Source organism: Colossoma macropomum, unplaced genomic scaffold (genome assembly GCF_904425465.1).
Source record: "Colossoma macropomum unplaced genomic scaffold, Colossoma_macropomum, whole genome shotgun sequence".
Lineage (NCBI taxonomy): Eukaryota > Metazoa > Chordata > Actinopteri > Characiformes > Serrasalmidae > Colossoma > Colossoma macropomum.
The window spans coordinates 10310219-10325651 of NW_023494801.1; the positions used below are offsets into that span (position 1 = coordinate 10310219).

Below are 15433 nucleotides of genomic sequence, written 5' to 3' on the forward strand. Positions count from 1 at the left end.
AGATATGCTGCAGAAAAAGCGCTTACCAGTGCTCTGTTAAAGTAATATATATAAACTAATGCAATGTATTAGTAGGTAATGCTCCAGAAATGCTGGGCTGCTGCCTGCTCATAACTGTGTGGGTGTGTCAGAACACAAAATGATTGACTTTGGCATCTCTCAGGCAATGTAAACAACCGGGCTGCAGTGGTAGTGCTGAGTGACACCACCAATCGGTTTGGTTCAGCCCAACACTTTCGAGCTCTTCCCAGCAGGAAAATTGACTATTTCAACCGCTTTCTGAATAGTGAGTAAAAAGTGCAAAATGGAGAACAAGCTGTCTAAAGGTCATTTTAGAGACCGCATTTTGCAGCTTATGTAGAACTCAGGCTTTCATTTTATGACTGGTATATCAGGAACAAATAGTGTCTGAGATTTGGATGCTCAGCAGCACTAATACTATGTCCATAATCTATAGCTAGCTAGCTGACTACAAGACCATGCTGCTGAAACAGAGTTCGCACAAGCTCCTGTTATGATTCAGCACATTCATGTTTGCAGACACAATGGAGAAATTTCTTGCATGCCTCAATGTGCGCTACACCTGTACAAAAGTATAGGGGAAAAACTGTGAGACTTGATGCAAGTGGGTTAGCTGACATATTAGCTTTTTATTCCTACATTTAAGGTGGGTCGCTATTTATCACACTCTTGTAAGTGAAGTTGATTGCTTATACTAGGACCCAGCAATAACTTACCAATGCAAATAGAAAGCAGCATCTAGCTATAATACAAACAACAGTGTAATAGTTATTTATAGCAAGCACTATAAACAAATTTAGAAAAGCTTAATTTTCTAGCTCAACTCTTTTTGCTGGGAGTTTTGCCTAGGAGGCTTGGCTAGTGAGATGTGGAGAAGGGGAACGTGAGGAGCTGATGCATACATATTGCTAACTCTAAATGGTAGTTTGGCAGATTTGATGTCACCTGCACCAAATTTAATCCCAACCAACACAAAGAAAATAGGCGAAAAAGTAATTTCAAAAATCTCTCAACAGAAAAAACCAACAGCATGTTTTTTTCTGCCAGTTTCTAGTAAAACACACCACAAAACTATAGATAATAGAAGAATATCATCAAAAAGAGTAGACAGGGTAGACTTTAATGCCTTAAGAAACAGCTAAGAGCACTACTTTTAGTTGCACTACTTCAACCCTCTATAATAATGTACACTCCTGTGACCGGTTTTAGGGAATGTGCTCTCTACAATTTTGGCATTATGTTGCTGTTTGATTCACTCCACCCGTTTTACTGTGTCCAGAATAAACCCTAATAAATTCTCAAAGTTATCAGGGCAATACTGAAACAACAAACTGTTATCATCTTCTAGTCATAACTCGTACTTCTCTTTATCAGTGATCTCTGTGGTGCTTTAAACTTTGGCTGTGCTGAAAGCTCATGTTTGGAGCCAATATATTCACTATATTAGTCAATGGTATCACTTACTGTGCATCTTAATGCTATACTTACAAAGAAAACAAAACAAACAAGCAAGCAAAGCAGCCTATGAGTACATTTGAAATACATGTCCCCCATACTGGGGTGTTTTAGCTTTCAGTGAACAGTTTGATTCTGTACACTCTTAAAAACAATGGTTCCTACATGGTTTCTTGGCTTGGTCCTGCAGTTCTAGGGCAAGCCTTTTAACTGGTACAGAACCTTTACCTTATGTGGAGGTTTTTTAAATCTGCCCATTTACACATCTCATTTACAAAATGGTTCACTGAAAGGTTGAAAAGCTCTTCAGGGAACCAGTGTTTTTGCTGTCTTTCTATGGCATCGTTCCAAAGGACCCTTTTAGGCACCTTTTATTTTTAAGAGCATACTGCATTGAGAATATGTGCCCTTTAGTAGTCTACTGTAAAGAAGTGTGGAAGAATTATGTGTAGCTGAACTACATTCCCCATCTGTCTTTATGCTTCATCATTTAAGGCAGACCAAAAAAGCTTTTGTCCAGCAAATGATGATATAGCTGTAAGCCAAATGAATCTCATGCATTTTTCAAAGCGCTTGCAGAAACTGGGACAAGAGGTCATTTTCTGACTAATAAATATGAGTCCTTGCTGGTTATACTTTACACATAAGCACACTATATGGGGAGGCTTGGCTTGGTAAATACTTCTAGGAAAAACACAACAAAACAGTCTACTCTTTGCTGTTAACAACATGATGTCTCAATGCATGTTTAAAGAACATGATCCAACAAAGCCAAAAATTCTTAGATTATTTTGTGTCACAAACCTTTTTGAAAAAGCCACGTTAGTGGCTTAAAAGGGACATCAGCAGTATTTTTGTATGTATCACCAGTTAGACATTTGGCTGATTTAACTGGTACAGAATCTATGTGGAGATTACATGATGTGCAGGCACTATGTAAAAAAGGTTTGTCACAATCACACCTCTTTACAAAAACAGATCTTTATAGAACTATCGATAGCACTTTATAGATCAATAAGTTGGTAATTGTTTGGTATTATTGTATTAGTATAGTGTAGTATAAGTTGTACTAACCTAAAGTTTACATGCTGTTTTTACATGCAAAAATAATGTAGTACATTTTTAGGTGTAAATAATAATAGTAAATAATAATAATAAAAAAATTTTGTTAACAGGTAACACAGCAGTGACGTGATGTTGCATTTTCTGTAATTAAAGCCTGTAACTGTGTCTGTACCTCATACTGTACCTGACCATTTAAAGACATAACAGGCAAGAATTAGTGTTTTACAGCATTTTTTGTTATTACTGCATGGACACCTTATTCCTATAAATATAAAAAAAGCTAATTGTTTAGCATTACCACTTTTACTGTAACAGTTACTTAAATTATTAATTAAATTAATGGAAAATAATAATTTTATTTATGGGTAACTAGTTTTTTCCACTTTAATACCAACTATATACCACCACAGTTATTAACAATTAGAAATGTAGCATGCCATTTTTAGATTTGTTTAGCTTGTTACCATTACTTTACTCTTTATTAACAATTTGTTACTACTACAATTATCAACTTATTATTTACTAACAACTTAGGTTAGTATAACTTGTTCCCTTTATTTTACCATTTTATTATCACCTTAATACTGACAATAAAACTAATAATTACCAATAATAATTATTTACCAAAAACTTAAAAATTAGCATGTAATGGTAGGTTAGTACAACGTGTTACTTTAATATTACCATATTATAACCAACTTATTACTTGTAAAGTGCTATTGAACTGTCTTTTAAATAACTCTTCAGGGCATCAGTTCTTTAGGGAATCAGTTGTTTGTCCAATGCATTGCTCCAAAGAGCCTTTTAAAGCATCTTTGTTCTTAAGAGTATGGGCAGCTTTACATCAGTATCCAGTAGCAACAGCCTGTGTCCTTACTATTACTTTTCAGGCACCAAAAAAAAGCAAAGTTGGTCTCAGCTCACCAGTTAAAATAAAACCCACAAAAAGCGCACTCACCTGTGAGGTTGGTGGACATCAGGAGCAGGGCTTCGCACGTCAACTCAGCCATGGCCCCAGAGATTAGTGTAATCCAGATAGAAAACACCTGAATGTAGGAAAAAGTAGGACAATGGGAGAGAGAAGGAGAGAGATTAGGATGGGGGAGGTGGGATGGCATTACAAAAACAAAAAAGCCAAGGTTTGGTGTACTTCTAGGCAAACGGCAGAATTTATGCTGAAGCAAAGGCAAAGAGGTCAGCATCTGTTTCCGTTCATATTTAACGCGTCTGCCTACAAGGGCGTGGATGTGGGTACAGTGCACAGATGTGTTTATCCTCCAAAGTACAGACCACAAACACTGAGCTGCTGAGGTGAGAAACTCTCACTGAACACATTCGTCATGTACTGTGCTCCGTTCATTTTTTGAGCTTCGCATTTTGAGTAAATCCAAACATGCATCAAGAGCAGTCACAAACGTGTTACGGCAGGAAGGATATTAAGTTTGGTTTTAGCCCTAAAGAGAAATTGTTCCTGTGCATCAAGGTTCATCGATGCATGTTGTCCAAAGGGATTCATGATTGCCATGCTTTCAGCATTGGTAGGAAAGGAAATGTATCTGTAATTCACAGTGGGATGCAAATAATAGTGTGGTGTATAGAATAGGTGCAGATGGTTAGACCACGGCTTAGATTTTATATAATGCACATCTGCCTTACTGTTGTCCTGTTGTTGCTTCTGTCGATGAGAGGAAGGAAAGTGTTACTTAATAGGAACCTGCACTAAAATGCAGAGAAAGTGGGCTATTTGCTGTTGCTTATGGTAGTCATCTCTACTTGGAAGTCAGTGATAAAAGACTGTAGTAGAAAGTATAGGGCATTTGAGTGGGTTATGTAGGCAGAGTCCAAATACACTGAACTATTTAGAAGTCACAGTATCGCCAAAGATTTAAATGAATAAATAAATAAAAATGTTGTAAGTGCAGATTAGCTTTTTAATCAGTATGAAATTTGTATCATGAAATTTGATAATGTATTTTATTATAATTTGAATTTGATGGTTTTTGTTAATATACTTTTGATTTGCAAGACATTTTTGCCATGTTTTTGGCATTTTTTGGCAAAAACACAAGCATGAAAATGTTATTACAGAACGTAAACTGAAAATGCAATTCATAATATAATAACTTGGTAATTAATTACAATTATTTCATGTGGTACCAAGCAGTAAAACTGTAAACTATTTAACTATTAAACTATTTACAATTTTGATGAATCAAAGCAAAATTATAGCGTAGATGAACAACTTAAGCTCTTTACTGTGTATAAAAGTATCTAATTTCATGCTTCCTGTCATAACAAAATCTTCAAAATGGTAATTTTACAGGACCAAAGGTTGTTCACTTGTAATGTACGTTAATATAAAAATATTAAGTTGTTGTATTAAGATGTTGATTTAACAGATTTTAATGTGACTGTGACAACAATACAAATAACTGTGTGATGTTAAAATGGCACTAATAACTGTAGACGTCCAAGGGACTAATTTACTGGAAAACATGCTGTGGTACACACTGTGCTTTGGAGGTCTTTGTGTGTGTTTCAGTGGCGTAGGCTGCATTTCGTTTTAGGTTAGCAACCTGGTTACAGGTTGGAGAGGGCAGATAGCAAGCATTATATCCCAGAGCTATACTGACGAGTCTTTTACTGTAGTTACAAAGAAAAAAACAAACAAAAAACTAGTCATTTGTTTCCATAACGAGAGTAAAACACTTTTGAACAATAAACAATTCCGTACCTCACATTTTAGGTCTACTGACAGCAGACAGCATACAATTAACAATAAAGTATAAGTAAGCCTACTTTGTATGGCACTAGACACAGATGTCCAGAGCAAATGGTTGAAGATTGTGATTTTATTTTTTTTTTTTCCCCCCATTACTTTCTTTACATCAGTCTACAATTCCTAACCAACTAGCTTGGTGAGTAGCCTATATGAGCTAGCACGGCTCAGTTCAGCTAGGTTCCCGTCATTGAGAGAAACAGTGGAGCATGCTATTGTTATATTTACATGTTAGTGTTGGGGAGAAAAGAGGTCAAAGCATTTTTCCATGCTTTTTTTGTGGGATTGGTGTAAAACAGTGGCATTACTTAACCAATGGCGGTATGCAGCAGTGTAAATGTTGCTATGGAGATAGCATCTGCTGAAAATGTGTGATGAGCTAAACAGAGTTTTGTATGTCTCATTCATTTAATTAAGGTAGAATAGATGAGGGTGCAAGATGCAAAAACTCTGCTGTTAAGCGTGAAACCTAGGAAGAACCTGGCTTCCAAATGGGTAGGCCCCTCAGGCCCCCCATGCACACCTTCCCACTCTGAGATTAGTGCTGCTGTGATGTGGCCTGGCACGTGGATAGTCGTGTGGACTATGGAACTATCTAACAGTGGGACAGTCTTGGCAAAAGTACACAAAAAATGAGTAGACAAAAGGTACATTGCATGCTTTAATCGTTGACACTTACAACTCCCACACAGGCTTCCTTGTTACAAGACACTTACAAACCAGGAGCACAATATAAAGTCCTCTGTGCCAGTATATCCTCAGGCTCAGTGAATTGGCTCTTACAACCATTACAAACATGAAACAACCTCAATCCTAAATCAGAATGACTGTATTATAATCTTTGTGTATGTGTGTAGACAATCTTTAATAAATTCTGGCATAAGAATAGTGATAGAGGCTCAAATAATAAGACGACTGTGATGTTCATTCCCAAGCTTGAATTTAATAGAAGAGGATGCTGACAATCTATATAGGCAAAAGAAATTGGATACATTCAAGATACAGATTTTGTGACTGACAGAATGATTGGTGTTAACAGCAAGTGGTTATTTAGAGCATGCTTTGAAAAGTGAGGGTTTTCGATTAAATGAAAGGAAGAGATGAATGCAGCCATTTAAAAACAGAAGTGTAATTATTAAGACCTGAGGGTGCTGGACACAATAACTGAGCTTTTCTGTCATCTTCTCATTGAAGTGCATTTCAGTGTCCACATGAAAGTAACAGTGCTTAATGATTGGTGATACGGTACTGCAGGGATGCCGTCCCTGGGATGTTACTATCTTAATAAAGTATCGGGACAGTTTTGTAGGTCTCTGACAGAACCTGACCCAATGCTCTTACCGTAATAAAGCTCAAAAAAGCCTGGAGTCCCATAACTTGCTTCACAAGGGCAAACTGGCATGATGAATTGACCTATCAGTGCTTCCAGGGCTCCTGAGCAATCTAGCATCACTCCAGAGCTTTCCTCCACTGTCCTGCATGTCAGTGCCTGGTCCAATACATGATTGGAGAGTCAGCATGGCATACGCATTCTCATTCCGTAGCGTGGCCGGAATGCCTGAGGAGGTTTGTCAAGGCCTCAGGGGTTGGTGGCAATGATTTAAGTGGCAGTAAAAACTGTGCCAGTAAGACATGCTCCTTTGTAGGAAGCAGAAATCCCAAGAAACAGTCACCCAAGGATGGAGCCAGGGTTGGGCCACAGAGGCACTCTAGTGAAAATCTAGATGCATTCTGGTGGTCCTTGTAAACTCAGCTTGTCACTTGACCTAATTACCAGTTGTTTGCGTTCTGATGGTCAACTGGTAAATTTGGGGGTATGGGAGGTTTTTTTTTTTAAGCCAATGTCAACTTTAGTCATTGTAATTAGTTGTGTATTAGTCATTGTTGCATGAAAATACATCTAATATGGTTAATAATTGACCAAGCCTTAGTTTTCTTTTAGGAAATTTCTGCTGATTTCTTTAATCTCTTTTGTTTATAGAAGGTTGAAAAAATACATGCAAAAATTAATTTTATAATTTGTTAAACTTGTTCCTTCCGCCCAGTGACCGCTGGGCTGGGCTTAGATTGTGTGTGTGTGTGTGTGTGTGTCTGTGTCTGTGTCTGTGTCTGTGTCTGTGTCTGTGTGTGTGTGTGAGTGTGTGTGTGTGTGTGTGTGTGTGTGTGCGTGCGTGCGTGCGTGCGTGAGAGAGATGATAAACTTGTTATTTCAACTAAAAGTAATATTTCTTCCAAATAAAATTAAATTTCTAATACAAAGCAGCATCACTATACTTTTTTTGGTTTACATCTTCCATTCACTTCTGGAAACTTCGTTTCAGTTTTTCAAAGAACTTTGCTGGAATATTTTTCCACACCTCCAAAATTCAAGAAGTTGCATTTTCTGTTTCCTGCAAAAAAAAGTAACAGCCAAAAACAGTGATGAAGAGGTCTGGATTTTCCTTTTCTCAGTGACACCATAGCATTGTGGTGTTGTCTTTTCAGAGTGGAAGCATGGACAGAAATGCAGAATTTTTTTCAGATCTGAAGCAAGAGATTGATTGTCTCCTCTCTTTCAAAGATGAAAGCTTTGAGTACTGTTTATCTGATGTAGACAGTTTTGGTGGTCAACCAAGTCTTGCATGCTTGATAAGAGTAATAAATAAAGAGAAATAATTCTTTGAACTCTAGTTTTGGACCCTTATAAAGAATCCTGGCTCGTTCGTGGCCCCTCCTTAAAAAAGTTCCTAGAATTGCCACTTCTCTTGGCTGGTTCCTGACCTCCCTTCAGGAAAAATGGTTTTGTAGAGTGGCGTGCTGACAGCGCCTCTGATACCACCACCCCCACTCAATGCACCCAGCCATGTGCTGGTGAATGAGAGAGGGGCAAGAGCAAAGAGTCCCGAATTTAGCCCCTAGTGGGTTTTACAAGCTGGCAACATCAAACTCGACTTGCAAGTTCGACATGTGCTTCGAGCCTTGATCGGCCTCTGCCTGAGGTTTTTCCAGAAACTTCTTAATGTCTCATCGTTTTTCTATTATCTCCCTTTTGGTTTCCATATCTCTTTGCTGTCTACTCTGTCACGTCTTGTGTCTCTCTCTCTATCATAACAACCAGGCAAGTTTTTTTACATATGGATTCATGCATTTCCAGTTGCTACGACACGCCATGTTAAGATGTGTTTACACACAAAGTAAATTACTGGTGTCTGATTTAGTCTTTGTTTGACACTCAAACTGACTGACTACTGTATTTCTTCAGTTGAGCATGTGCCATTATGTCCTCCCTTATTGAAATGACTGTCTGTGTGCCTGTGCCATCTGCTATGTTTCTATGCCACATTTTATCCTAACATGGCTAGCTGCATCTCTCTCTCTCAAAAAAATCCTCTTTGAAAAAGCCCCCTCTGGTTTCTTTCTTCTTTTTCTAGTGTACATATGGTAAAAATTACAGCACAGCGATTCAGATGAGAACTCTTTTAGTGAGTGCTCAGGGTAAGTGCTTGAGCAAATGCGGTCCTGAGGGTTTGCTTTTGTGTGCCGCTGTTTGGTTCCTTCATTATACAAATTCATTATATGGTTGCTTTCGCTTGTCACAAGTTAGCGCATATGGTAGGTGATTACATGAAGTGCCTCTCCATCATACCGACACGGATGCAGAGTGTGTGAGCATGCATTAGTGTGCACACTGAACTGAGGATGTTCACTGGATAAGCAAGCCTTTTCCCTTGCTTCCTTAAATAGTTTTTTCCTCCCTTTGCTGGGAATGTTTAACCCTAAAAGTCAGCAATTTCTGCTGATTAATCTGCTGTTTTCTGAATTCTCAATGCCATTTGCTGTTTGTGATATGCAAAGAGCTAACAAACATGTAAATTGTAAATAGGGCTTTAAATGAGCCTGCATGACCATTTGGAAAAAAATATGGTACATCCAACAATAAAGGAAACCTTGTGCATCTTCTTCACAGTGATAGAAAATAGAGGAGTGCACAGAAAGCACCAGTTCTGCACACCTAGTCTGAAGATTTTGCACTTTTTATATAATTTCAAATATAATTTGAAAAGGCCAATGAACACTTTTCAGGGTGTGCACCCCCTATGATGCCCCTAGCAAGTCTATACGAAGTTTATTCAAGATTATTTACCACCCTGATGTTTGAGCAATGGTGCTGACAATTGCTGGCCACTTTGGAATTTAAATTTGTTTGAAGGAGAGTTTCTTGACTCTTATATTGACAGTTTTCAACTAGTTTATATACTGCAACAGCATAGAATTATAATAGAGTGAGTGACATTCCGTTGTGGCTTTTGGTTTTGGTGTGCCACCCCAATATCTTTAGTGGCCCCATCTGGCCACAACTATGAACAATTTCTGGGAGTCCCACTGTATTTGAGGCAAATGTTTTAGGCATGCAGTTGGCATGGTACCTGTTTCCATTGCTTGTTAGCAACAACAGACTTAAAGCCCTGTGCAAGAAACCTTTAGACACTAAACATTTCTTTAGCTGATCATCTACTTTTGGTGTAAGAGTCTTGTTTTAACTATTGCTTTAAATGGGAAACAGCAAATGGCTGCAAATGATTAGGGGGAGTCCATGCACTTCGTGTACCCATGTGATAAAAATGTGTGACAGCTAATTCCCTGACCACATTAACAACCAGAAACAGTATTCTGACCATGTGACCTGACCTTTGAGCTGCTGTTTATTAAGCCTTGGTTCTGTTTTCTCACCAGGAGAGTCAGGGGTCCTACTTCGGTCTTTAACAGGGGCATTTATAAACTGCAGGATAAGGAAGAGGCTGAACGGTGTAAGGATGAAGGATAAATTCACAGCTCAGAAAGAGATATAGCTCTTAAATATGGCTTGCCCTTGTGCCTTCCTAGGGGTTTTAAAATATAATAGCTGAAATTAAATGTGGAGGTGCTTTGTGCAAATACAATAGGAGATGAAAGCTCTAGTCACGGCAGCTTTAGATAAGGTATTGGGCTGGTAAACAGCTGGGGCTCAGAAATGATTAAACTGTGGGGCACATTCGAGAAATACTTGACCTGCTGAATTGGTCTACGTGTCTTTAAGTGGCCTGCTGGATCAAGTGAGACCTTTTACTGATTTATTTCCAGATTTTATTTTAAGGACGATAGAAGTATCTCCATTGTTTCATTTTGTTTCGCTTAATTAAGATTAAATAATTAGGAGGCAGTACTACTAAATGAGGCGATAGTTACCGACAGTCTACAGATAATTTGTGCTGGTGGGGGGTGGCCAATTTAGCAGGCCAAAAAAGGCTATCAATGTAGTATAACAAGTATTTATCACTGCAATATAAACCCCTGTTTAGCTCACATCCATTTTATATGAAAGTCTGTTTCTGCCAGGTAGGAGGAAAAAAGTTCATAATTGTTTTTCCCCTCTGTTTCTCGCAGCAGTTTGTCTATTTTTATGTTGAAAGTTTAACACTTTGGGGGGACATTATATTACCGCTGAACCGCTCTTATTAATGGTCTTTTTAACAAGCCACTAGTTGATACTTAACTGGCTGCTCTTTACTACTTTATAAAACAATAAGCAGTGTGAATTACCACCTTCTTAGGTGTAAATGGTAACTAGAAATCCTCCCTTCAGATTATGGGATCCTTATTTGGAGTAAACCTGTGATTTATTGAGATATTGATAAGAAGAAAAACACGCAACTACTGCTTTGTTAAGACAGTCTGAAAAAACATGCATATAATTAGATTTTTCAATATATAAGAGTTCATAATAAGCATATTTTATATGGACCCAATGTTCAGGTAAGGGTTGTGCAAAAATTATAATGTATGATACAGAAATTAAAGTGCTCTGTCAAATATTTTACTGATCTCGTTTGCTATTTCATTAGGTAGTAATAATCATCCAGTTAATTACCAACTGCTGGCTTGTTAGGGCTTAAGTACATTACAAGTGTATTATGATTTCACCCTATCCATCAGCAACTGAAAGTTTCACTTTTCATCTCAAAAGACTTTTTTTTTTTTAATATATTGACGTCAAAGTAATGAGTTATTACTCTTTGTGAATGTATAATTGTTACATTATACAAGAAATGCCATCTTAAATATTGAATAAATATTTGTGTGTCAAAGTTATTTTAGCTGACATCATGCTTTCACTGCAGACCTTTGGCTTTAATACGAAGGTATTTAAATCCTAATCGGGTGAACCGTGTAAGAATTACAACCCTTTTTATACACAAAAGTAATTGGGTAGTTAGCTGCTCAGCTGTTGGCCTGGTTGTGTTATTTTCTCATTATTTTACTTACAAGTAAACAAAAAATATAAGATAATATGAAGTCCAGAGAGCTTTACTGCCAGTGATGCAAGCCATCATTGGGCTGAAAAATCAAAACAACCTCACCAGGAAGATTGGAAAAACAATAGATGTGGCCAAATAAACTTTTTGGTATGTTCTTAAAAAGAAAGAACATGGTGGTAAGCTGAGAGGCAGCAAAGGGCCCAGAAGACCATGGGAAACAACTGTGGTGGATGACAGAAAAATTCTTGGCCAGGTAAACAAAAACACCTTTACAGCAGTTCATCATATCAAGAACACCATCAAAGACATAGGCGAATCTGTCATAGTCAGCAATCAAGAGAAGACTGTACCAGAGTAAATACAGAGGCTTTACCACAAGATGTAAACCATTGATAAGCCTCAAAAACAGGAAGACCAAATCTTGGTGAATTGGAGTAGGTGGTTCATTATCATAATCTCTTCCCAGTATTTTGAGCTTTGAGAGTGAAACACCTATAAATGCATAAGCAATTAGGCAAAAGAGTGACTGCCTTTTTGTCTTATTATAGGGCGGTCACATCTGTATATTAAATCATGACAGCTGTTTTTCAGTACTAAAATAGGGTTTGCTGTGGTGCAAAACATGAGTAGATCTGCTTTTAAGGCCTAGTGCTGCTCAGTTTGTTCTTCTGGTTGGTCATTTTTGAGGGCAGTTCAGTCCACTTTAACACTCGACTAAAGTGTTACTTCTGTTTCTGACAGATCGCACTATACTGCACATGAAGCATTTATGAGGAATAGATGCATGATAGATGACTGGCAGGAAGTATATGTGACAGACAGCTTATGCTGCTTCCTCACTGTTTTATATTGAATGAAGTGTTCTGTAATCATTAATAACTTGTAACATTGTCAGCAGTGCAGATGTGTAGTAATTGATAACTGTCATAGCAATATGTGAGCAGAAGAATAGACATTTTTCTTTGTGTTAATGTGCTAACGCAGCTTCTTTACTTCTGAGGACCGCCTATTTCTCATCTGCAGTAGTTTAAAATAGAACCACCTATTCTTTCAGTGTGATCCAGATGAAAGTGCTCTACTCGCTCATAATGTTGTTAGATTTTATCAGCAGTATGTCATATGGTAGCGAATGTGAACTCTTGTGATATAAGAGAAGGCAGTTAACACAGGAACAGCTCCATGCAGCAGTTTTAAAGGAGTTTTAATGGAGATGACACCTTCAGCCTAATGGAGGAAGCTGTCATTGTGCCTTAGAAGCCTGAATTAAATGATAACAAAAGCATAATTTACTTAATTTGAATTATTTCTTACTTGTAGTTCAGTTAACCAGTCTGAGATGTCCTATCAATGATTTCATGAAATTAAAAGAGAATAAAGTTTTGAAAGTGTGGCCTGTAACCCCTTGATGGAGAATGTTAGTGTGTGGTTTTTTTTTTAACTTACATAATTATAATGACCTGAATAGATTTAACCCTAAATGCGATCAATCCATGACCTAATTTCTCCTCTCAGCGCATACATTTTTGTCAGATCAAAATTTTGTTACTATCCGTACACACTTTGACATTTTTACACTACAATGGCAGTAATTTAGTTTTTGATATAAGTGCCAGGTCATTAGTGATATCACACCCCCAAATGTGGTGGGACACAACCAAAACAATAATCTGGGCTAAACTGTGCTATCACAGCGGCTGACTCACTGGCGAAAGACGACTGGGCCACTGATTGACTCACTGACTAAAATTAATTTTGAACACTGTATACAGTCACATGAAAAAATGAAAAATTACATGTTTTGCTGATTTTTGTAAGTGAAAATAAGTTAACACATCCTTTACAGGGAACAGACTTGAATATGGCATTTTTTGCAATTTTATTGCACAATTTCAGTTTGTTTGCTGTGTTTAACATATTGGAAAAGATAAAACATACATTATAAAACATGCCAGAACTTTTGCACAGGTCATGTTTTTTATTTTATTGTTCCAAAATTCAGCAAATAAACAATAATCGTGCATTCAAAAGTGCAGGAGTGTGTTCTTTAAAGAGGATGTGTTCACTTATTGTCACTTAGAAAATCAACAAAACATTTAATATGACCCGGGGCGCCAAAAGTTTATATACGACTTTATGAAGCATATGGCATGACTACAGTATAATAAAATGTCTCAACAAATCGTTTCATTAGCATTGTCAGTGTGATGTTTAGATCCTGCAGGGTTCACTGGGCTTTGCGCAGATGTCCTACCTAGCTAACATCTCTGAAGAACATCAAATTTTAGCTTCGCGATACCATAATAAGAAATATTTATATATATTGCAATAGTTTGTGCATTGCAGTGAGTCAACTGCTGCAGTCCTCTCATTAAACACACAGTTGTCACTGGGAAGATCTTCCTGCCCCTCAGCTCAAATGGAGATTTTGGTTTTTTGACTGTCTGTCTGTTGACAGGTCAGTCGTCCAGTTTGGAATTAGCCGTCTGAACTCATTCAAAAATGGTGGGGCATCACCCCAGTGCTATGAAAATGGTGGTGGGTCAAATGTCCGCTTGCCCCTGTTGTTCTGGTGGCCATTTGCCAGGTCATAACAGCCCACTGAGGAACAAACATTAGGGTACAAAACACTGCAAAACACATACACATTGCTGAGTTCAAGATGTTTTTCGAAAACACTATGATCTGTTAAATGTCCAGGATCATTTTAAACTCCTCGTAACAAAAATGCTCGCCTGCTTAGACTTCTGCTTGTGTGCTCTGAGATCTTACATATTTTGTTGAGCTGTAAAGAGTCTAGCTGAGCTAGTGCGTGGTCCTCCCTAACCTGCTTATTCTGCTTTGTCTGATGTGACTGCTCAAGGAAAAGGGCATGTAGACACAACTCTATTGAATAAAGCGAAAATGAAGAACAGCCTCCAACTCATCCCTGATCATTTCTGCTGCACTCTGAGATTGTGTGAACACCTTGCTCTAACAGTGGCTCTCTAAAATACTGAAGTGCTCATTGTGTGCATGAAGATTTTATTCTGCAGCAGGTTTTTTCTGAGCAGACAGGCAAAAGCTACCACTCAGACAGAGGAAGCAAGTGTCAAAATCTGATGTCTCTCTCTCTCATTCTTGCTGTTCCTCTTCCTTGCTTTCTATTATCCGTCCTTTTGCTTCTTTCCAGCTCTCTGTCCCCTTTTCTGTTGAAACCCACTGATGAACCTGCAATTTTTGCAAGAAAATCCACTAGACAATAGGCCCAGTGTTGTGGAGACATTCGATTATCCTGCTGGTTCTGCGGGTTTTTGACTGAGCTGGTTTAGGAGCAGATCACCAGACTTGATCTCCAGCTTCTCATTGCTGCCATGGAGAGTTCATGATGGAAGCTTCTTTGGGTTCTCTATTGTTGCTGAAAACCGCGGGAATATCCCAACTTCATGTAGAGTTTTAGAAATGAATAAAAATGATTAAGATTTTTTCAAATAGACCAACTGAAAATCGGTAGAACATTATTCAGCCTTTTATTTAAGCATTGTTTAAAGTTCAAGGAGAACATGAAGTTCAGTCACAACCCACACACCACTCAATATGAATGTTTCAGTTTGATGTTAGTCATCTGCAGTTAATGTTCTTGCACTTTGGTGTTCAAATTGCCCTCTGGCTTTTGAGGAGGGAGGTCTTTACACGACGTGTCCAGATTTAGTCTGTTATAATATGCTGACTGAATATGCACAGCCTCACATTATAATGTGCTTTTTGTTGTGAAGTGAACTTTTGCCAGTGTAAATTTATAGTAATTAGAGGTGTGGGTGCTCTAAACTTTCACACTGTTTCAAGTTTGTGTGCATGTGTC

The 15433-nt window shown here is 37.9% G+C and overlaps 1 protein-coding gene across 2 annotated transcripts in view; it reads right to left on the reverse strand.

The window, feature by feature from the left end:
• crhr1 (corticotropin releasing hormone receptor 1) overlaps window positions 1-15433 on the reverse strand; it is a 155835-nt gene that overhangs the window by 95198 nt on the left and 45204 nt on the right. The window contains exons 1-2 of one of the 2 annotated variants that reach the window (XM_036589761.1): window positions 6463-6469; window positions 3500-3587 (exon numbers count right to left, since the gene is read on the reverse strand). In XM_036589761.1, the coding sequence (XP_036445654.1) occupies window positions 3500-3551 (52 nt within the window). In that variant the 5' untranslated portion in view covers window positions 3552-3587; window positions 6463-6469. Of the gene's footprint in view, window positions 1-3499; window positions 3588-6462; window positions 6470-15433 lie in introns of those variants that run through there. The other variant, XM_036589760.1, reaches the window with a different exon arrangement.